Here is a 22,401-nt window from a genome sequence, read left to right as displayed (position 1 = left end):
TAAGCCCTTCATCATGAATGAGGCTTGTGGGCTAGGGGGCTGAGAGATAAATGGGAGGGGGGTGGGGTTAGAAAGGAAAGTAGCTGAGAATACGATAGGTATATGGAGGTGAGGGAGAAAGTGATAGGTCGGAGAGGAGATTGGAGCGGACAGATGGGAAAGGTGATGGACAGCTCAGGAGGACGGTGCCGAGTTGGAAATCCACATTAATCCCGTGTGGTTGCAGGGTCTCAAGGCGGAATATGACGCGTTCTTCCTCCAGGCGTAAGGTGGTAAGAGTTTGATGATCGAGGACGCCCAGGACCTGCGTGTCCTTGACGGAGTGGGAGGGGGAGTTGAAGTGTTCAGTCATGGGACTGTGGGGTTGGTTGGTGCGAGTGTCCCAGAGATGTTCTCTGAAACAATCTGCAAGTAAGTGCCCTGTCTCCCCGATGTAGAGGAGACCACATCGGGTGCAATGGATACAGTAGATGACGTTGGTGGAGGTACAGGTAAATTTCTGTAGGATGCTGAAGGATCCTTTGAGGTCTTGGTTGGAGATGAGGGGTGTGGTTGTGGGTGCAGGTTTTGCACTTCCTGCGGATGCAGGGGAAGGTGCCGGGAGTGGATGTGGTTGGTGAGGGGCATAAACCTGACAAGGGAGTCGCGCAGGGAATGGTCTCTCTGGAAGGCTGATAGGAGTAGGGAGGGAAATTTATCTCTGGTGGTGAGGGCCATTTTTAGGTGGTGGAAGTGGCAGAGGATGATGCAATGTATGCAGAGGTTGGTGGGGGGTGAGGAGCAGGTCTGTCCTTGTTGCGTTGGGAGGGGTGGGATTCAAGGGTATTGGTGGAGGAAGTGGAGGAGATGTGCTGGAAGGCATAGTCGACCGCATGGGAAGGGAAATTGCGATCTTGGAAGAAGGAAGCCATCTGGTATTTTGTAATGTGGAATTGGTCATCCTGGGAACAGATGCGGCAGAGGAATTGGGAATATGGGATAGCATCTTTACAGGAGGCAGGGTGGGAGGAGGTGTGGTCTAGGTAGCTGTGGAGTCTGTGGGCTTGTAGAAGATGTCAGTGGTTAGTCGGTCACTGGAGATGGAGAGATCCAGGAATGGGTGGGAGGTGTCCGAGATGGTCCTGGTGAATTTGAAGTCGGGGTGAAAGATGTTGGTGAAGTTGATGAATTGTTGAACCTCCTCATGGGAGCATAAGGTAGCGCCGATACAGACATCGATGTAGCGGAGGAACAGATGGGGGTGGTGCTGGTGTAACTGCACGAACCCAACCAAGAGGCAGCCATAGCTGGGTCCCATGTGGGTGCCCATGGCGACCCCTTTTGGTTTGGAGGAGGTGGGAGGATTGGAAGGAGAAGTTGTCCAGGATGAGGACCAGTTCAGCCAGGCAGGTGAGGGTGTTGGTGGAAGGGTACTAATTGGGACGGTGTGAGAGGAAGAAACAGAGGGCTTTTCCTGCACCGCACTTTCGACTCTGATCTCCAGCATCTGCAGTCCTCACTTTCTATTAACTGTTTCAACAAGAACCCAGTTTTTGTGAATATGTTATTGTAATACAATAGAATTGAGACTGTATCATACTTGCAGTGGTATATGACCCAAGAAACCATGTCACTGCATTTACTGTTTTGTGAATGTGTTTCACTTCAAGCGACAGTATTAACTGTGCTATCTCTTCTTAGTTTACCCTTTATATCAGCAATGTTAGACTTAACGGGCAAGAGATTGAATCTCACCAAGGCCAGGAACATGTAGGGAGTTAAAAGTAACCCAACCAGCTTGCCTGCATGTTCCCTACCTCTGTCCCTTCTCTGGATCATTTCTGCAGAAGCTGGAAAAGCCCTGCACCATTCTTTTTGGGAACATCAATCAGTCACTTAACTGGATAGTGAGGGGCTTTCCCCAGGATCAGAGACCTTATGGGTGGAAATCCTACCTGGCCTACAGCTCTCAGGAGAAAGTGAGGACTGTACATGCTGGAGATCAGAGTCAAAAAGTGTGGCACTTGCAAGCACAGCAGGTCAGGCAGCATTCGAAGAGCAGGAGAGTTGACGTTTTGGGATAAGCCCTTCATTAGGGATGTGGGGGAGGAGGGAAGGGGGTTGCGGAATAAACAGGATGGGATGGGGCTGGTGTGAATGTAGCTTGGAAGGCGATAGGTAGGTGCAGGAGTGGGGTGATGGTGATAGGTCAGAGTAGAGGGTGGAGCGGATAGGTGGGAAGGAAGATGAATAGGTGGGATAGTTCAAGAGGGCAAGGCCGAGTTGGAAGGTTGGATCTGGGATGAGGTGGAGGAGGGGAGATGAGGAAACTGGTGAAATCGACATTGGTGCTATGTGGTTGGAGGGTCCCAAGGCAGAAGGTGAAGCATTGTTCCTCCAGGCGTCAGGTGGCTAGGATATTGGCAGTGGAGGAGGCCTTGGCGGAGTGGGAGGGGGAGTTTAAGTGGTCAGCCACAGGGTGGTGGGGTTGTTTGGTGCATGTGACCCAGAGATGTTCCCTGAAATGTTAAGCAAGTTGGCATCCTGTCTCCCCAATGTAGAGGATACCACATCGAAAGCACTGCAGCTCTCAGCAATTTGTGTTGGTAATGCACTCACCTGAGACCCAGGATAGTTGAGTGATCCAAACCACAGGTGACTGATGACAGGTCTCTGAGTAAGAGCTTGGGGGTGAGTGAGGGGGGTGGGGGGGTTGGTGGCAAGGTCAGAAAAAATGGTACTCTGAGAGAAATAGGATCCTCCCCTCCCAGGTCCCTGAATCATGTGCTCATTAGCTTTGGAAGAGGCTTCCCCATACTTCCACTGACATTCTGCAAGCAACCTGACAAGATCTGCTTTTCATACTTTCTGGTGGTGAGCCTCCACATTCTGTTGGGTCAATACTAAAAGGATTAAACCCCTCAGTAAGCATGAATTGCTCACGTAAGGACCATACTCTGTGATGGGGCAGGGAGGTCATGCAAGGGGCCTTCTCATCACAGACTTAATTGAAGCAAAGTCATGGTGAATCACCCAGCACCATCCTGCCCCCTGTATGTCACTTGCCACGAAGCACAGCATTGGAGAGGATCTTGGATTCCTCCATGTGTGGACTTCTGATTCCTCACTAGAGTCTCATGGTGGGGACACTGTCAGGGAATAACTTGCACATTGCCTGTAAGTCAGGAAGTGTAGCTTTTAATTTCATATTGTCATTAGTGAGTAGGGACTTCCAAGATGATGGTCAGTCACCACATTGAAAAGTTCTTTGAGGCAGCTCATTTGGAAACAAGCATTTAAAGCCTACGTTTCCTTGCAAACAGTCTGTATTAACATAACAGATTTTGCTTTAAATTGCACATGCCAAAAATTAAACATCATAACGTAAATCTCGAGTATAAATCAAATATGTCAGGGGCATCCGTGAAACATGATTTGTGTTTCCACTTGTGAGACTGATCATAATTCACTCGTGACTTTGTCGCTCATGAGTTACGCAGTCAGCCTCACTTGTGGACACATAAATCAGATTTTATGACTGACCATGACACCTACTCTATTTATACCTATCAAGGTGCTTGCTAGGTGTCATGGGTATTGGACTTGTTTCTAAACTCAGAATGATGAAATGTGTTGATCAGGTTGATACAAACTGATCCTCAACAACACTGAGGCATGCGTATCACTAATTCCAGCTCATTATATATTTAAAGCAGTGTGACTGAGGGTTAAATGGATTGTGTTTTAACTATTCATGGCTTCTGTTCTATTTTTGACATAATGATCAAGTTAACCTCTAGAGGAACTTTCAGAAGCATAATTAGAATCTGGCTTGAGGTTTGCTAATTAATTAATATTATTCCAATTGTTTCAACTAAGGTTTGAAGAAAGGTCACCCGTAAAAGATGTGCTGAAAAGATAATTTCTGCTGAGTGAATAACCTACTTTTAAATTTTATTCATTAATCTTGATGATCTTAACTTAATGGAAATATTATGTGAAATTGTGTCATGTATATAGCTGGACCCCCACCTAAATTTGCAAAAAAAAAATTACCAAGGTGTTTTAACTACAGTATAAGTCTCTTAATGGGTATGTGTGTTGACAAGGAAATTATCTGTATAAACTGAAAAGCTGTTGCAGAATGTTTTTGTATCAAAACACAAGTTCTTTTAAAATTTATATTTCTCTTAAGGGGATGCCTATTAAACTTGCACCATCTTGACAAAGTAACAGATGTACTTTACATCCTGTGGATCAACTGATCTCAGTTATTTGTTAATGAGTTCCTTAAATGAAGACTGAGATTTTGTTTAAGGAAACTTTAATCCCTGCCAGACAGGTGACACATGAATTTTTAAACAAAAACCTAAATTTTTTTTCATGCTATCAACGCTGAATAACAGTTCAAATGCCAATAGTGGGAGAGTGACCTCTAATATAGTTAATTTCAAGTTAAAAGCAGTTGGTTCTCAGACTCATAATACTCACATTTGAAGAAGAAATATTTCTGTGCTAACAAATATAAAATTAAAGCAGCAATTTGGCAAATGGAGAGGGAACTTGGCGATCAGGTAAATGATCATTGTAAAGTCCCTGAGTACCATGTCACTTTAATTTGCTAGTTATGGTTAATGGCAGTTTACTTGATCGAGAGGCTTTCAAAGGTAAACTGTGTTAAGGTTGGTCCCATCCTCAGCCACCATTTCAATCAATTAGGGATTGCATTGTGAACAGTGCAATCCCTCAGCATAATATTCTCAAGGTCAATAAAAGAGAAAATCAGCCTAAATATAGAGAAAATAAATTCACCACTTTTAGATTAGTAGACATTCCCATCTACAATTAGCTTTGCAAAAGACACACAGCACCTGTCAACTGTGCTACCCCAATCCCCACCCCAGTACAATGCACAGATATTGAATATACGATACTCATATACACCATATAAACAAATGTACTTCTTCATCATGCTATACTTACACAAATATATCCCCTTCCTCACATACACAAAGAGTTTCTCAGGTTTCAAAACCCAGCTGGTATAACAGTGATTAGGTTGAAATAAACCAACAAACTGTTAAGATTAATGAAAAACCTGGAGTACAGACAGATCATTAGAGAACACCAATAAACATTAAAAAACAAAACACAGAACTCCCTCTGTATCACACACATTGTTTATGGCTCCCTCACTAATAGAGAAACCATAAAAGACCCTGTCGATAACGTGCTGTGTGGACGGCTCCCAAGGACAAGATGGTAGTTTTATTTACGCAATTAGAAATAGAAGCACAAAGCAAGATTGAATCTCACAATAGGTGTATTTTTTTTCTGGGTTAGCACATGAAATTAAGCCAATATAATTAAATACCAAAATTGTATGAAACATGACATATCCAAATGAGAATGTAGAGGAATAAAAGCCATTAAAAACGCTACCATAAAATTCCCTTTCAATATTTATTTTTGTAAAAAAGCAAGGGACCTTGGATACAGCAACCAAAATGTATTCTTTTCTATGATCATGTGCATCATTAAATGTGTTTTTGAATCTTAGCAGCCGGTGCCATATGTAAAGAATCACAAGCACTTCACTCAGTTCCCTTTATTATGATCAAAGCCACCCCTTCCCATTCAATATTCTGAGTAAAAATAGAATCTGGTGGCTCAAATGCAGGGGAAAAGACCTGCATCAAGAGTTGCAGCAGACTACTATATCTGCTGTGCTTTGGCTGTAGATAAACTGTCTCATCTGTTCCACAGACACTCTGCCTGTGAGGGAAAATGCTTTATGTAGAAGCAGATGAGTGTCCTGCAGGGCGACAAGAATAGTGAATATTTATATCACAGAAGGCACTGGCACTACTGACAGAAGGCATTGGGATATAATACAAAAATGTGCCACTACACAATGGTTATGGTATAATTTGTTAACCTTTAGTTTTACATTTTATAGACAATTTACATATTCTTATTAATTCATTTCATGCTGCTCAGTCAGGCTAATATAAAAGGGCTGTTTTGTTTTTCCAGTGTACTTTTCTGTAATTAGGTTCTGTTTAAAACATTATAAAATAAACTGGGGACACAATTGCCTGGTTGTCAAAGATAGGTTATTTTTCAGTACATTTTGGCTTCATACTGTGCATGTCTTCATGCACTGCCAGTTACTGATAGTACAGGAGGTCTTTACAGGTACAAGAATGGACCTAATATACAATAAAACCACACAACATTAAACAATGTTAACGATAAAAAAGTGACATGCACCAGGCAACAAAACCTAAACTGAAGGCAGATGTATTAGATAAGCTCATTTGACCTTTGCTCTCATGATTTATGACATCAACATTTACACTAAGCAAAGGTAGCATAATGGTTATGTTACTGGATTAGTAATTCATGAGTCCTAGATTAATAATCCAGAATGTGGTTTCAAATTCATCAACTCAATTTGAATTCAGTTTTGTAAATCTGGAGATAAATCAGTAAAAGTGATTATAAAGCTGCTGCATTGACTTTAACATCCAATTCATTAATTTGTAAGCTTCAATCGTGGGAAACCAGTTGTCTGGTCTAATTTCAGTCCTGCACTAATGCCATTTGATTCTAAACAGTCACCTGAAGTGGCCAAGACAGCTGCTCTGTCATATTATTTCAAGATGTTAGTCAACCACCAGCTGGCAACCCTTGAGACAATAAAATGCCTTTTCAGTAAAGCCCATGCCCCTCAAGAATAGTTTGGAAAAATGATAAGTTCAAGTTTTTAGAAAACTAAGTGAAACAAAAGTAATTTGTGTCTGTCATAGTTTGTACTCCATTTATTGTGGCAGATAGAAGTTACTCCCTATTACTCAGGGACTACTTTGTCCAAGTTGGGTACACAAGAAGAACTATTCAACTTGGCTTTTCTTCAATATAAATGGCCTTAAGGCCTAAAGCAAAGATAGATGTGAAAGAAAACCAAAGCCCACTTGTTTTCCCCTTAATGGCAATGCATGGTATTCACTCAATCACGAATACAGAATTTCCTGTAATGATCAGCTAAGTCTCTGCACAGAAAAATGTCTTGAAAATGAGTTGTCTATGTACAAATGTTTGCACATACCTCTTTTCCTAGCTCCAGACAGTTTGCGAATGGGAGTAGCACTGTACCGACAAAATACAAATGTAACCACTACTCTTGAACGTTTTGTGAGGGTTGGGGGTTAGGTCTGTCACATTATATTTAGGCCACTACTGCCTGTAACCTAAGCAGTTTTACAAGTAAAGAATGAACATGTTAACCATTACAGAGCCACTTCCTATTTAAAAAAAAATCAAAAAGGATTGAAACTCAAACTCCTAAACATATACGTTGTTCATTTTCATTCATGTTTGTTTTCAGTTGCTCCATCAGTGCATTTTACTTGAAGTCAAAACATTATTATAAATAGCAAATATTATTATAGCAAATTATTATCCAGATAATAATGTAGTCCTATTTTTAAAAAAAACCTCTGAGCCGCAGCTTATATAACATGTGGGTCCACAGCATGCACAAATGTGCAAAGTGATTTTATTTGGAAGCTTCAGACACAGCAAGTCATTGACTATGTTGCTGTTTATCGTGAACATTGCTAGCACAGTCCCTAGTCACTCAGTTCACAAAGTGTGCCCAGAACTGAGCCTTTTTGAATTGTTCACTATCTTTTCACTTAGCTAGAAAACGTGACCAGGGAATGCCACCTGTTCCAGCAGAATGGTAGCTTTTATTAAAGAGACCATATTTTCTTCCGGTGCTATGTTTGAGAAAGTTTCACAACAAATTTACTTTTTGTATTGTTGGAGAAGCTTACATTAAAGCAGTCCAATTATAGATTGGGAAAACCAAGGACATCTCACATTTCTATTCAAACATTCCAAAAATTGACCTAAATGATTGTTTTTTCTGAATGTTACTTAACAGAAATACTTACAGTATGTCAGAAATACCTGTACTTAGTGTGTCAATAACTCAATAAAGTGAAACAAGAGTGGTATGAGCTAAAAATAGTTATGACATTTTCATAATGCTGAAGTTTTAACATTAACATGGGATTATTAGTTCAGCACAAAAGATGGACTAGTCCTTCAAAATTGTTAAAGTTAATGGCATCTGATAAGAGACTCCAATTAGCATTTATTCCTTTGGGGTAAACATCAGGCAACGTATGGTTTATTTGGTTTATAATGACCACTGTTAATAAATACATGTATAGATTTTAGGCAAGGGTGGAATTGGGCTTGAATGTCACAAAGAAAGTAATGTTGTAGATACTGGAATTCTGAAACAATCGTAGAGCATGCTGGAAGCACTCAGTTGGACAGGCTGTACATCTGTGGAGAGAAGTAACAAATCATTGTTTCAGGCACTGCCTCTCAAAAGCACCTGAAACTATTAAAGAAGTGCAGTGCCTGAAACACTAACTTGTTGCTTCTCTCCACAGATGCTATGCCTCACTCTGTTTGAGCTCAAATGTGATGTGCTCTATGACCAAATAATTTGGTGACACTCACTGTCCAGAACTGCACATGATGAACTTAAATGACGTTTAATGATGTAGAATCACCTTATGATTTTGCAATAAGAGGAGAGGAAATATTGGGATGGGAGGAAACATTCTAAGAATTGAATGTACCTTAAACTCACTGAGAATGTAATCTCAGACAACTGTTGGTGCAAAGGACACCTTGCCATTCCTCTCTGTAGGTGGAGTGTACTTATTCCTGATCTATCAAGATCCTAATAAATCACTCTATTTGTTTTAAATTCTACATTAACCGTTTCTGATATGTACACAAATATTTGCTCAATTAGTTCTCAAAGAGACCAATTTGGGCTCAAAATAAACTTAAATCTAAAATGAAAAAACAAATAACTGCAGGTGCTGGACATCAGAAACAAAAACAGGAATTGCTGGAAAAAACTCAGCAGGTTTGACAACATCTGTGGTCAGAAAGCAGAATTTACATTTCGGGTCCAGTGACCCTTCTTCAGAACTGATTGTAGCTGGGAAAAGATTGGGGAGGGAGAAGGTGGAGATGGAGCCCAGAGAGAGAGAGAAAATTGGATTAGTTGCCATTTCAACATACCATGGAGCAGCCTGGCCAATATCTCTGTCTCCAATTTGCTGCAGTGCTCCAGCAAAGCTCAGTGCAAGCTGGAAGAACAGCAAGTCATTTTCTGCTTGGGAACCTTGCAACCTTCTGGACCCAATATTGAGTTCAACAATTAAAGGGTTTGAGTACCTTCTCCGATGTCCTTACTCCCACCCTACACACCAGGCCCTGTCATCACATAGGCAGCTACCACAAACAACCCACTGTCAGCTACTAATGGTCCCCAAACCAGGCTGACCTTTATCTATTCCTTTGTCGGCCCAACTGTGTTTTTCTCTCTCTGGGTTCCATCTCCACCTATCATTAATTTCTTCCCCCTCTACCCCCACCCCTTCTTTAGCATAAAAACCAACCTTCTCCCAGCTACAGTTAGTTCTGAAGAAGGGTCACTGAACCTGAAATGTTAATTCAGCTTTCTCTCCACAGATGTGGCCAGACCTGCTGAATTTTTCTAGCAATTTCTGTCTTTGTTTAAACCTAAAGTGTTTTGAATAAAATGGCTTTATGAGTGAAGGTCTGATCTTTACTTCTAATAATAATTAAAACTTAGAGTACAAACTCTGTAACCAAATTGTCTTGGGCTTAAAGAAATTATAATCTTCTATTCTTCATTTACATTTTAATATATAAAACAAATCTTTGGACCATCATTTTGTGAAGTCAATAAGCTTTTAAGGCAGTACATTGTGCAAGTGCAGTTTTGAGAGATTTTGACAACAAAGTAACTGAAGCTAACAACCGTAATACCAGCCCCTAATCAAATTGTTTGTACCTTTGTAGTTAAAAATCAGGTTAATAGCACAAGAATACATCAAATGCTCCAATTCTGCAATGCTGTATCTAAAGAGAATCATTGTACTATGTCATCTTGGTTACAGATATGCCATTATTATTATGTATCCATCTTCCTATCAGATACAGCCCATAGAATTTTGGATCCTATCTGCTTTTACGCTTTAAAAATGTACTATCATTGACGCCCAAGCCTGATGAATGTTTTGAAGCAGAAATGGGCAGACATCAGTATAATATTACAATTATCTTGGGAGTAGCAGTAAAAACCTGAGCTCTTACACACAAGCTGATAGGGCTTCCTCTATCCTGACAGTTTATTGATTGTATGATTTCTACTTATCATATTCTTCCAGACAAATGCAGGCTGGTTAAAAGAGTGTTTGTTCTCTTGAAATTTATTTGAAAAAAGGTTTTTTAAATTTGTGTGGATCTAGCTCCTTTTGCATTTCTGAGGGAAAGAATGAAGTGACTGTCTTTTCTTCCTTTGCTCCAATTAAACCTTGCTTGTTAGTTAACCTGAAGGTAAACTCATCAAACAACCAATGTCAAGGAAACACTGCCCACAGTGGTTTGTATGAGTGGTCATTAATTTTAATTGCCTTGATATTAAAGATTAAGAAGCACAGAGTCTAGAGTGCTGTTGAGAATCTGATGTCGTGCAAAATCTATCCTCATATTTTAGATGGGTGCTAAAGATATAAAATTTTAGTACACAGCCTAGAATTTATTACATATAGTGAATGGTTGCTGAGTTTTTTAATCTGTGTGCATCTGTGAATATTTGCTCTATATTGATACTTCAGTTATTAAATAGTCAGGAACTGTTTACCACAATAATTATGATGGACTTGCAAATGTATCATTGTACTGTTATAGATAGTATGGTTTATTTCCCAGTAATCTACTGTTGACAATGCCCAGTAGTATGTGATGTAGCACTGAAGGTGAATAGTATATTGTAATAGATGTGGTCATAACACTTTTAAAAACATGCAAGATCTTTACAAATTATCATAAAATAAAGATTTTCAAGCAGAATGCACTACTAAATGATGGGTTACATCTTCCCTGTTGCAGAAGCTTTGTTTAATTGACACATACCGCTGCTTTGACCTTATCAGGTGGGATGCCTGCCATATCAGGAAGGAAGATAAAATCGGATGAGAGCTATCCTTAAATTAGTCTCAAGGAATTCCTAGGGCAGTAATTAGATGCTGATTTTGGGGGTAGGAATAGAGCCAAATAAACATGAATTTCCTCACTACAGCACTGATTCTTGGGCATTTTTCTGGAGGTTGGGCCAGCCATGGAATGTCTATCAATCTACAAGTAGCTAATAGCTGTTAATTTAATTAAGAAGCCAATTAAAGCCATTTCCCAGTTGGCCTGTGGACTGTCCTGATTGCTGAGAGCCCAGCAGATGCCTCAAAGCAGCCACCCAACGGCAGACTGGAAACCAGCACTCCAGAATCACTTCACCTCATTCCTCCCAAATGCAGCCACCACATCTACCTGGCCAAATACAGACATAAACTACCTGGGGCAGCTGTGGTCATTTTGTTATTTCACCTTTAGTGTTTTTAAAATAAGGTGCTGAGAAAATGCTTCAAAACAGAGGTCTGTTTTGCTCCCTTGACTATAATTGCAGGCTATAGCTCCTTCATTGAAGGAGAACCTTTTTTTTAATTTTATGAAACCATACAAAATAAAAACAGTTGACAATAAACAAAAAGCAGCAGTTCACAAAAAAAACCACTATTTACAGGGTAAGGGGCAGCAAGGCCAAACCCCAAACTCCACCATGCATGGAGAACCTTGTATTGGTTAAGGCACTTAGCCACGATCCTTAATTGAATAATTAATACACCCTCTGGCCACTAATTGGTAAATCCTACAAAAAAAACAAAATCACTGTTCGATAACTGTTCTTAAACACAGAATTTGGTTGAAACGGCATTTAATTTCATTCCCCAGTAGAAAGTCTCTGCTCTTGGTTTCAGATTTTGACAGGTGCTGTTTGAGCTTTGGAATGAAGACTTTTGCTTCAGGTGACCCAGAAGGACAGAATGCGCAGGAGCGGTCGTAGTGATAAGAGGAGAAGCAGAAATTATAAAACAAAGAATACTGTGCTGCAGTTTTTCACATCAGTTTATTTTAGATGGCTGTTCACATTTATTGTGAGCCACTTCATTTTGACTACAAAATTGTCTATTGTTCTAACATCAAACTAAATTGTGAAAAACGTAGTGAACTACTGGGCAGAATAATATTAAAATATGTGGAGGAGTAGTGTAGGACCAGAACCTGCATCATTTATTGGTGTAATAGTCATTCCTTCTCTCATGTGAATATTATTGTTGAGTCATCCATCAAAATTAATCTGTACAGCAAAACTTCAGCTGCAGTGGTGACAGTTAGATTCTTAACAGAAAAGTAAATGAACAAAGCAACAGAATCTGAACGATAGAATTGTTCTCATTTAAAAAGTAGTTGGAGTTAAATGATTACGGAAGGTTTCAGGCTTTGCCTGAGTTTATGGTATCATCTGATGTTTTTCTCTCCAAATCACTTTAATTTCCTGTGATAGTGCACTGTTTTACCATGTTTGCGTGAAGTTCCTTTGAGCAATCTTCTGATTCAGTCAACCCACTTAAATTATTATAAATAGGTTAATGGCTGCATTAAAATAGCATATGGAATTTTAGGTGAATCTGTTAATTAGTGTATTACCAGATAAAATTAAACCACCTTGCCATACTTTGTGCTGTGAAGGATTATACATTTTTCTTTGTCATTTGCACAGCTAAACCATTTGTACTTGTACCATTAAGATATAAATGTAGACAACATTTAAAAAAAGCTCCCCAGTCTTTCCAACAGTGCCAGATCAACAGCTCTCCTTTAGTAGTAATATTAGAGATGTTTCTTCAACAATACACTCACCAGAAAGATATTAATTTTTACATTTCTAGAGACTAAATATTGAAAATCACACATGGGTAACAAAGTAACTAGCACACGAGTATGGGTTAAGATCTGTACCCAATCTTGCATTCACCTGGAGTTTCTGAATCATTCAGCCTTAACACTAGTACTTTATAATGTCATCTGATTGGGTCACTGCTCTCTGACTCATTCCCAGGTACTTGTTGTACTTATTTTCATGAATAATCTGAGTGTTAGTAAAATGGAATGATAATATATTAACATGAATGACATTGGTTTGGGATACAGAAAATTTCAGTTGCTACCTAGTTACCATATTTTGACCCTTGAAAATAAAATGCTGCTTCATCTCAACGTTGCCCTTGTTGGCCACAGTACAACTGATTACTAACCAATTTATAAGGATCCCTGCACAGGTTAATGCACAAAGATTAGCCTTGGCAACACAGATCCTGATTCTAATATGTTCAAAGGGAGAACACAAAACACCAGCTCATTTAATATTGATTTACATCACTCTATTCATATTCATCCGACTGAACATGATTTAAATTCTACTGTTGCCAGGTTGTTCCAGACCAGAAACATAGAACAATAGAATTTCCAGGCCTTCTCATCTTACCACTTACTTCTTAGAGAGAAGAATGCACTTTGTAACTAGCTCAGTAACAATTTTTGATTGGCGGGTGGCATTTAATGCATCAATAATTACTTCTTTATTATTAATGTTTTGGTTTCTTTGGATTTTTTTCAAATGTAATCACATCAGTAAATTTGAAAACACACATTGTGGTAGATGTATAATCCCCTGAGTGTCTGTTCTGCCAAAAGACAGACAGAATCATGTCATGCTCTAATCCCTAATAATATACAACCTATCCCTGATTATTACTTAATTAGTCAAAATACTGACTGGAAAGTTGGAAATTGTGAATTTGATGGACCCAGACATGACATTTAGAAATAATAATATAGTTGATTTCTTGGCAGTGTCTTTTGATGTTTTCTATCCTCCTTTCCCAAGGTGTCAAACTGGTTTGGCAACAAACGGATCAGGTACAAGAAGAACATTGGAAAGTTCCAAGAAGAAGCCAACCTATATGCTGCAAAAACCGCTGTAAATGCTGCACATGCTGTGGCAGCTGCTGTCCAAAACAGCCAAGCAAATTCTCCTACTACACCCACCTCCGGTAAGTGGACAGGTTCCTTCTCATAGTGCACAAATTGTTGCTATTATGTTTTCCCATGAAGTAGCATAATTTTATCAGAACAAAAATTTCAATTTCTTTCAAGTAAACTGTTAAAATTATGTTACTTACACTAAATGGTACCATGATTTCCATGTTTAAGTCCCACCTCTGATTGTGTTTAAGATTTGGATTAAAAGTTCTTGTAGTGATTCTGAAAACAATAATTTGCTATTTCCTGATAAGGTAAGTTCCACGGTGTCTCCTTGGAGTATTTCCCACTCTAAAACCAGTGAGCATTATTTCAGAATTCACTGGTTCAAACTTTGCAGGTTGTTATTTGACAGAACAGAGATTTTTTTTAAAGACATTCCTCATTCTGTAAAGAGTCTGCACAGTTTTCTTAATGCTTTTCATGTGATGGAAAGGCTACTGTTTCTTTTCTCTTTGCTTCCTTATTTCTGTTTCTCTCGTGTGCTCTTTCTTTTGAGAACTTTGGGGAGAGATTTAAAGCCCTCTGTGATTCAGGTGCCTGACTCTTTCCTTTCCAGGTTCTTCTGGTTCTTTTAACCTACCAAATTCTGGGGACATGTTCATGAACATGCAGAATCTGAATGGGGATTCTTACCAAGGGTCCCAAGTCGGAGCCAATGTGCAATCACAGGTAGGAAGAATGCCCAATATTAGGGCCTAGGTAGCAGGGTACGGCTTAGAAATTAAAACTGCCTTACTCTGACCTATAGCCCAGTAAATATTCTGTACCTAAAGTACAGATTAATTAAATTATCCATTCCACTGCTTTGATATTTATCATTATTGTTTTGAGTCCGTTATTTGTGATGTTCCATGTCTGATTTTAAAACTATGTGAATGCAGTCGGCTCTGGCTTGAGCAATTAAGGGTGGGATGGGTGAAAAGTTGGAGAATTTGATGATTGGTGTAAGCTTTTGCCATATTCATTCACAACTTTCTTCTCATTTTTCATGCCTTATGTTTTTTGAAACCTGTTTCTTTCTTTCACAATATGAATTATTCATTCTTGAAGATTGAAGACTATGTCTGTCAAAGTTTTACATATTAATAGAGGCACTGGGGTGAGGGTGAAGAACCACACTCACCAAATAAATTAAACTAGTTTTGCTAAAAAGTGTTGAGCCTTCCCCCTCTCCCCTAACTCCCCCTTCCAGCTGTTTTAGTAGAGAGAAAGGCTGCCTTTAAAATATAGAATTAAGTATTAGGTTTAACTCTTGATGACCTGTTTAAGTAAATTACTTAAGGTGAGTACTGTACTAGCTTTGTGCAGTGACTTGGTTAACATTTATCAAAGTGGTGGGCTGTATTACAAGAACACAGTGTAGTTTTTCACTGTTTGTCATTCTCAATGTGGTCATTTGTGTAAAAAGTGTCAGTAAATGACTGCACTGTGTTAAAAGTGATCCATTAAATTGATACTGACAGACAGCATGCTGACTGGTTGTAGAAAGCCTTTGCCTGTAATTTATTTATTGGATGCAAAATAAAATTAACGGAACCCTATGGCAGAAATTGCAGAATTCAGTACACAATCTAAGCTTAGCCTGACATCTTTATAAAACAAATGTTAACACAATGGACAATGGGTTAAAATTATTTAAAATGGAATAACATATCCTAATGCGATGAAGGTAGTATCGCAAGCTTACACATCTCAATCTACTAGATAATTTCCTGTTAGAGAAAGACAGCTCTGTTGCATTAAGTCTGACATGTTTCTTTTTGTTTGCTCTTGCTTCAGGTGGATTCCCTGCGTCATGTTATCAATCAGACGGGCGGATACAGTGATGGTCTTGGAGGGAATTCACTGTACAGTCCACACAGTTTGAGCGTAAGGAACACTTTTATTTCTGTGTCCGTAGAAGAAAAAGAAAAGCTAAAGCCCTGCCAGTGTAAGCCATTATAGTTTCTTAATTCAGCTTTTGATGGCAGAGAGGGTTACATTATCCAGAATGAGCAAAGCGCCGCTAAATTCCTTAATGTAAAAATTTAAAGATGATGTGAGAATATTAGCTCTGTTGCCTAACACAAGAAAATATACAGTTGAAAAAGCTTTTGTTCTTTCAATTTAAGATCAGTGTAAAGTACTACAGTGTTGCATGTATCATTGGCCAAAAACTGTCATTGAAAGATGGAGTGTAAAACTGTCCTTGCCTGCAGCATTTTAGAGTCTTGAATTTTATCTTTGTTGATTAGCTTTAACAAGGTGTTGTATAATAGTGCAGGGTTTGGTATAGAAGTTGAGACTTATTGTTTTCTTAAATGAAAAGCTTATAATTTGGTGGAAGCTAGCTTCTTCAAATTTTATTAGATTTGGACACGGTAGGGATCAGAAGCTAAATTTACTCAACTAATTCAAATTTGTATAATGATGGGTAAATTATTTTTTAAGGACTGTCCTTCTGACTAACCACATTGTCTGCAAAGTGTTACAGGGATATCTGCAGGGTTGTAATTGGATAGCCCCTGAAAATGGGCACAGGGATCATGATGCACAATTGAACCATGCCTATTGATTGCAATGCAGGCTTGATGCCAAATTTGTGCTGCCTGCTAACTCAAATGATCTCTGCATTGAACCAATAAATGGTGTGGGTATACTGACTGGAAGTATGGGCCCAATATCATAAGTGACTGGCACGACATTTAGAAGTTTGCATTTGTTAAAGCTAGTCTCACCCATAAAGAAGAGGTGCTTTATGGTTAAAGCAGATGAGTACTGGCACTTATGGTTGAAGAGAATCTTTCCTGGAAAGGAGAGAATTTGCACAACAAGAAAGAGAGTGAACGCTAAGCTTTTTAGATAGTGTAGTAGAGATCTTGGTTGAGGAAAGATGCCCTTTATTGCCTTGGATAAAGGTGTTCCTCCACATTTAGTTGTAAGGCAGTGCAATCAATGCTCAGAGTTGAGCCTTGAGCTTCTAGATGCAAACATTTCAGTGTCCTCAGTGGTCAAGCTCAGTGAATGAATCTTCAAACAATATCCTACTAACTCCAATACTCGCCTCAGCCACAGCTCAGTTTACCACATTCCAATATTCACTGAACAACAATCTAAAATAACAAACATGAGTAACATTTAAATGCCTCTCCAAACCCTGTTTGCAGTGCTGTAAGACTCAAACCCACACCTCATAACTCGCACACAATGCCAACTATTGAACTGCAACAGCCCACATCAAGTAAACAGATTGCACAACATTCACTAACACACTTCCTTCTATCTTGCAGGCTGAGGTGGCACACAATGTGAGGGGGCAGGAACTAATTGGTAGAGATTCGGAACGCCTGTATTTCCTTAGTACCATGGAGGAGTTGGGACTGGCCCTTGTTGGAACCCCTGTCACTGATGCTTGACCAGTAATAGGGCTTAAACCATTATAATTGATAGTGGCCGCATTTCTAATTTTCATTCTCATATTCAACTTGGTCCTCTGCAGGTGGTGTAAGCATCAATCTCTTGCTTTCTACCCCTCCTCCACCACACCATTATATTTGTGTTTTATTTCCCCTTCTAGATACTCAACAGATGTAACCTTGCCAGGACAAGCAGATAGCAATGATGAAAGGACTGCATCACCACTTGATTTTACATTCAAACTCAGATCCTGTGTCTCTGAGGAAACAGGTTACAGGTGGAATCTACAATTAGTGAGTCACCAGACACAAGTAAGGAGTAGCCAGGCAGTGGGAAAGACAAGCATAGAAAAATAAGCCAGTTTGTTCGAGGGTAAAGTAGTGCCATAGATTCCATTGCAGAGGATTCAGATCAGGACTTTGGTTGGGTAGCCTATAGAAGAATAATGATGTTGGATACGCACAATAACATTGTTCCCATACTATGCATGAGTTGTGCACTAAAATCATCAGCCAATCTGGTAGTGGATCGCCTTTCCAACCAATAGCCACCTAGAGAATGAAGACGTCATCAGTACTGGCTTAATGTGGATTAGTCACGACTTCTGGTATAACACCAGCTGGTCACTGAGGAAAAGTGGAATCCCTTTCACTCTTGGTCTAGAACAGAATTATCATATAGCACTTGAGGTGCTGCATCCTATGCCAAGGAGAATCTGCAAGCCTGGCAAGATCTGTGCTTGTTCTGTCTGCCTGTCCCTGACAAGTGAGAATGAATAGTTGCTATCTGTCTTTGAGTAGAATCTCGGTGTTGTCCAATTTTGTGTGAGGAAACTCAGTCAGTGAGGTGAAACAAACCTTTCCAGCTCCGTTAGTACCTTAAATCTGGAAGAAGTCAGATGCATATAACTTCACCACCGGTCACCTTCACAAACACTTGCAGTGTGGACCTAGTTTTACTCTGAGGTTGGAAAATTAGAGTAGTTGCACGCTGAACATTTTGAATGAGTGATTACCTGCTAATAGCTGTTCCCTGCTTCTCCCAGTTTTTGTTCTGCTGTGCTTTGTTCATTCTCCAAGCTATGCTCTAATTCCAAAGGGAATTAATTTATTTGTTTGAGAGTAACAGATTTATGCCAAAATCATGAGTACAGCAAAAAATCTTTCAGTACTTGACAGGCCACATACTATAGACTTTTACTATTTGAACCACCCACAGAAACTACCATGTTTACAGCAGCCTGTATTCCCAGATAAGAAGCAGCTTGATCTTGAAATTCCCAGCTTTGCTTTCAAATTCCTCCATGGCCTTGCTCATCTCTTTCTTAGTATTCTCATCCACTGTCCTCCATGATATCAATGCTTCTTTAATTCTAAGCCCTTAAGGATTCCTAATTTAATTCATTCCATCATTGGTGGTTATGACTTCATTGAGCTGCTTAGGTTCTGAAATTCTTTCCCTAGGCCTGACCAGGTCTCTTTCTCACTTTACTTTACCACACTGCTTAAAATCTACCTCTTTGACAAAACTTTTGGTCATCTGATCAAAATCTCCTGACTTTGCTCAGTATCATGTTTTATTTTATTCTATTCCTTTGAAGTTCTGTAGAATATTTTGTCATGATAAATGTGCTATACAAATATAAGTTGTTGTTGTAGTTAATAATCACCCTTTTAAGTAGCATGGGTATAGTATGAGCAATTCTTCTTGGTGCTGAACATGTTCTCCTTTGCAAGATTAAGAGAGAGCTTTGATTGGGATGTTGAGCCCCCAAATCACTCCATGACACCAGACCAAAGTCGCATGCCAATTTAATGTCATGATCACCCTATTCTGCATTCTTCTGGCAGATATTCACTGCACTCACACTCATGCCTGCACTAATATGGCAAACAGGACAATTTGCTTCCTGTTTGTATGTTATACAGGTATTTTGTAATTAACCTGTTCAGAGGTGTTCTTGCATACCCCTAGAACAGATGGAACTTGAGCTGGGCCTCCTGGCTCAGAGTTAGGGGCACTACCACTGTGAAACAAGAGTGCTTTGTGAACATCATACATGTTATTTGGAGATGTAAGGGCACTCAGAGTCCAAAACTCAATTTTTCATCCAGCCAGTCTAAATATAGCTGCTCTAAAGGAACGCAGAGATTTCACCAAGAAGCTTGTAGGTTTGGTAAATATGAAAAGTGAAAATTGAACAATACGTCTTTAATTTATAAATGTTGATGTAGAGGATATTTTGTGAGGGAGAAAAGACATATATTTACATACAATGTAAGCAAAGGTAGGTATACATTGCTGACTATTTACCGTTTTTATACATTGGCAAATAAAAGATTTTATTGACAGCATGCATGACTGCTATAGGTTATAGTTTTACAATAATGCAGATGGATTGCTTCGGTAATTAGCCGCATTGTAAATAAACCATTATTAGCATACGCTAACCTATTTTTACTGCTGATGTTTGGCGATGGGAGACTTGAGCAAAGGCTAGTCTTCGCCGCAAGCACTCAAAGTCAATGTGGCTCACATTGGCCCCTACAGAAAGGGCTGCCCCGTCACTTCCACTCAACGTTCCTCAACTCACGAGGCCTGCGCCTTCCCTCTTCTTGACTGACATAAAAATATGTAGCGACAAGCTGTCTGCCACAGCAGAAATTTGATCAGACATTGATTTCAACAATTGCCTCTACAGGCCGAGACATCAGGAGAACTCATTTCTTGTATCTCTCATTCCCGATGCAAAACAAATGTAAGGAGCACCAGTAGTTTATGTGGGAATAGAGTAATGTGGCCAAGTTCAAAATTCACATTTAATTTACACTTAATGACATCAAAAACGCAGGCTCCTGCACATGGGCCTAAGATGTCCATCTTGTTTCCCTTGTTCCTGCTGCTGGCATACTGAATATGTACAAGTTGAAGTGAAGGCTTGAAGCTAAGTGAATAAATGAGATATTTGTCAACAGTAATTGGCATCCTGCATGTGCCATGTTAATTTTGAGTTATTGGTTGAATAGTAACGCTGGAGAGAACTAGAGATGTTTCTTGATCGTATGACAAAGAATCACCTCCTCAACCCAAATTATGTCATATGACATGTCAGTCTTTCCATGGGTTAATTTCACATGAAATGCTGCTCTTGTTTTTCCACCAAAACATACGTCTTAGCTTGACCCCTTTTCTTTTAACATGCCAGTAAAATCATGCCCTTACACTGCTGAGCATTCCTCTTTATTTTGGATTCTGTTCTTGTTGTGCCTGTTCTCCGTATTTGAAGTCAACAATTTAAAGCTAAGGCATATTTTTGATTCTGCCTCTTTTTAGCAGCTAACTTAAAAATTTTTTTTAAACTTCTTCCTACTGAATGAGTTGGACATTCATTCTGTTGTCAGGGGCTCAGTGAGATATTCTGCAACATTGGCTATTTTGTACTTTTAATACAAGAATATTTTGGAATGGTGTGTGTTTTGTGTATTTGTCCCTAACATGGGAGATTGATGAAACAATAAATCTTGTAATTCCAGCTATGAAAGTGGTGAATTGTTTAATCTGACCATACAAGGGTTCACAGCAGGAATATTCAACTGAGATAACTGAATGCATTAGGTTCAGATATAGAATTTCAGTTGCAGTTCATTTAAGAAAATCATTCAATTATTAGGTATTCATTTAACAGAGTGGAATGGATTATCAGTTTGTGCCAAATGCATTAGCTTGGTTTCATTTGCAAGAGACTGTTTTCAATATTTACCTTGTTTCTACCATCTCGCCTTATGTCAGCAGAAATCGCTCCTTGTAGGATGCCATATTTGATCTGTTCAATGTATATGAGCCTGCAGGAGTTAAAACTATTGGTATCTGCAGACTAATGACTCAGAACCTTAAAAATATTGTTTTAAAATCTGAATCTCAAAGGAGTGCTCTTTTCTGAATAATGTTGTCTGTGCAAAATATGGACACTTTTCAGGAGATTGAGTCTGACAGCAGTTATAATCAGGGCTTGAATTTAATACTGGCTGCCTAGCAAATTGCTCATGGATTTTTCAGTTTTGCAAGTCAGTATTCTAAACACTAGCAAGATTTTCCTAATGAGCTCCACAGAGTAGTGTCCCAGCTTCCCAGGATTCACTTTTCATTTTGTCATCCCGATCATCAGTCTTGCTTTGATTCTGATCAATTTCGCTAGTGGAAGAAGAAATTTGCTAGTGACAGTCATAGCCACTAGCAAAACTGGACTGTCTATGAACAAAAAACTCTAGCCCTGTAGGCTAGATCTTATTTATGTCTAATAAATTGTGCTTTTTGTGACAATTTTACATGATAAAATTTTGTGTTAATGGATATATTTGTAATGTCTATATATATATGTATATGTGTGTATTTTAATGTATATATTTAATGTGTGTGTATCTTAGAAAAACAGTAAAAGACTAATTGGAAAATATATAGAATGAGGAGTGAATAAGATTTTCTCAGTACAGGTTATTCTACTATAACGCGACAGTTGTGTTTGTCTGCAACCTCATGCATTAGAAAATCGCGCAATGGAAAACCACTATAGAAAATCATACTGGAGAAGAATGTTAATAGAAAATCGCTACAACACTTCAGTAGAAAGTTCATGTTATCCAAACAATGTCCACAATTCATCAATCGTGTTATAGCCAGTTTGCGCAGAAGAAACATGCGTTATAGCAGAACAACATGTAATGTTGAAATCTTTTTTGAATTTGTGTGAATCATAGAGCTATCATGATTTGCCATTTTGATGAATGTTCATTCTCACTTAGTTAACAGGCGAAATTGTGTGTTCTTCTGGCTGGAGAGGTGTACGGTGCAGAATAGTACTAATGAAAAGGAAGTGAAAGTAAAAACAAAAGTGAACCATCAGCTTGAAACAAGTGTTTCACAGATAGATCCAAACTGTTAGAACCAGAGACACATTGTCAC

General features: G+C 39.0%; 1 protein-coding gene across 5 annotated transcripts in view; it reads left to right on the top strand.

The window, feature by feature from the left end:
- The window catches only part of pbx3b (pre-B-cell leukemia homeobox 3b), a 253,444-nt gene that overhangs the window by 228,525 nt on the left and 2,518 nt on the right, over positions 1–22,401 (top strand). For 2 of the 5 annotated variants that reach the window (XM_043720211.2, XM_043720213.2), the window contains 3 exons: positions 13,889–14,054; positions 14,603–14,715; positions 15,826–15,915. In XM_043720211.2, coding sequence (XP_043576146.1) covers positions 13,889–14,054; positions 14,603–14,715; positions 15,826–15,915 — 369 coding nt within the window. Of the gene's footprint in view, positions 1–13,888; positions 14,055–14,602; positions 14,716–15,825; positions 15,977–22,401 lie in introns of all 5 variants that reach the window. The other 3 variants (XM_043720212.2, XR_015760711.1, XM_043720215.2) reach the window with 3 other exon arrangements.

This window comes from Chiloscyllium plagiosum, unplaced genomic scaffold (genome assembly GCF_037043375.1).
Source record: "Chiloscyllium plagiosum isolate Xiang-an unplaced genomic scaffold, Cpla_swu_hap1 HiC_scaffold_21, whole genome shotgun sequence".
NCBI lineage: Eukaryota > Metazoa > Chordata > Chondrichthyes > Orectolobiformes > Hemiscylliidae > Chiloscyllium > Chiloscyllium plagiosum.
This window is presented reverse-complemented; position numbering and strand designations above follow the sequence as displayed.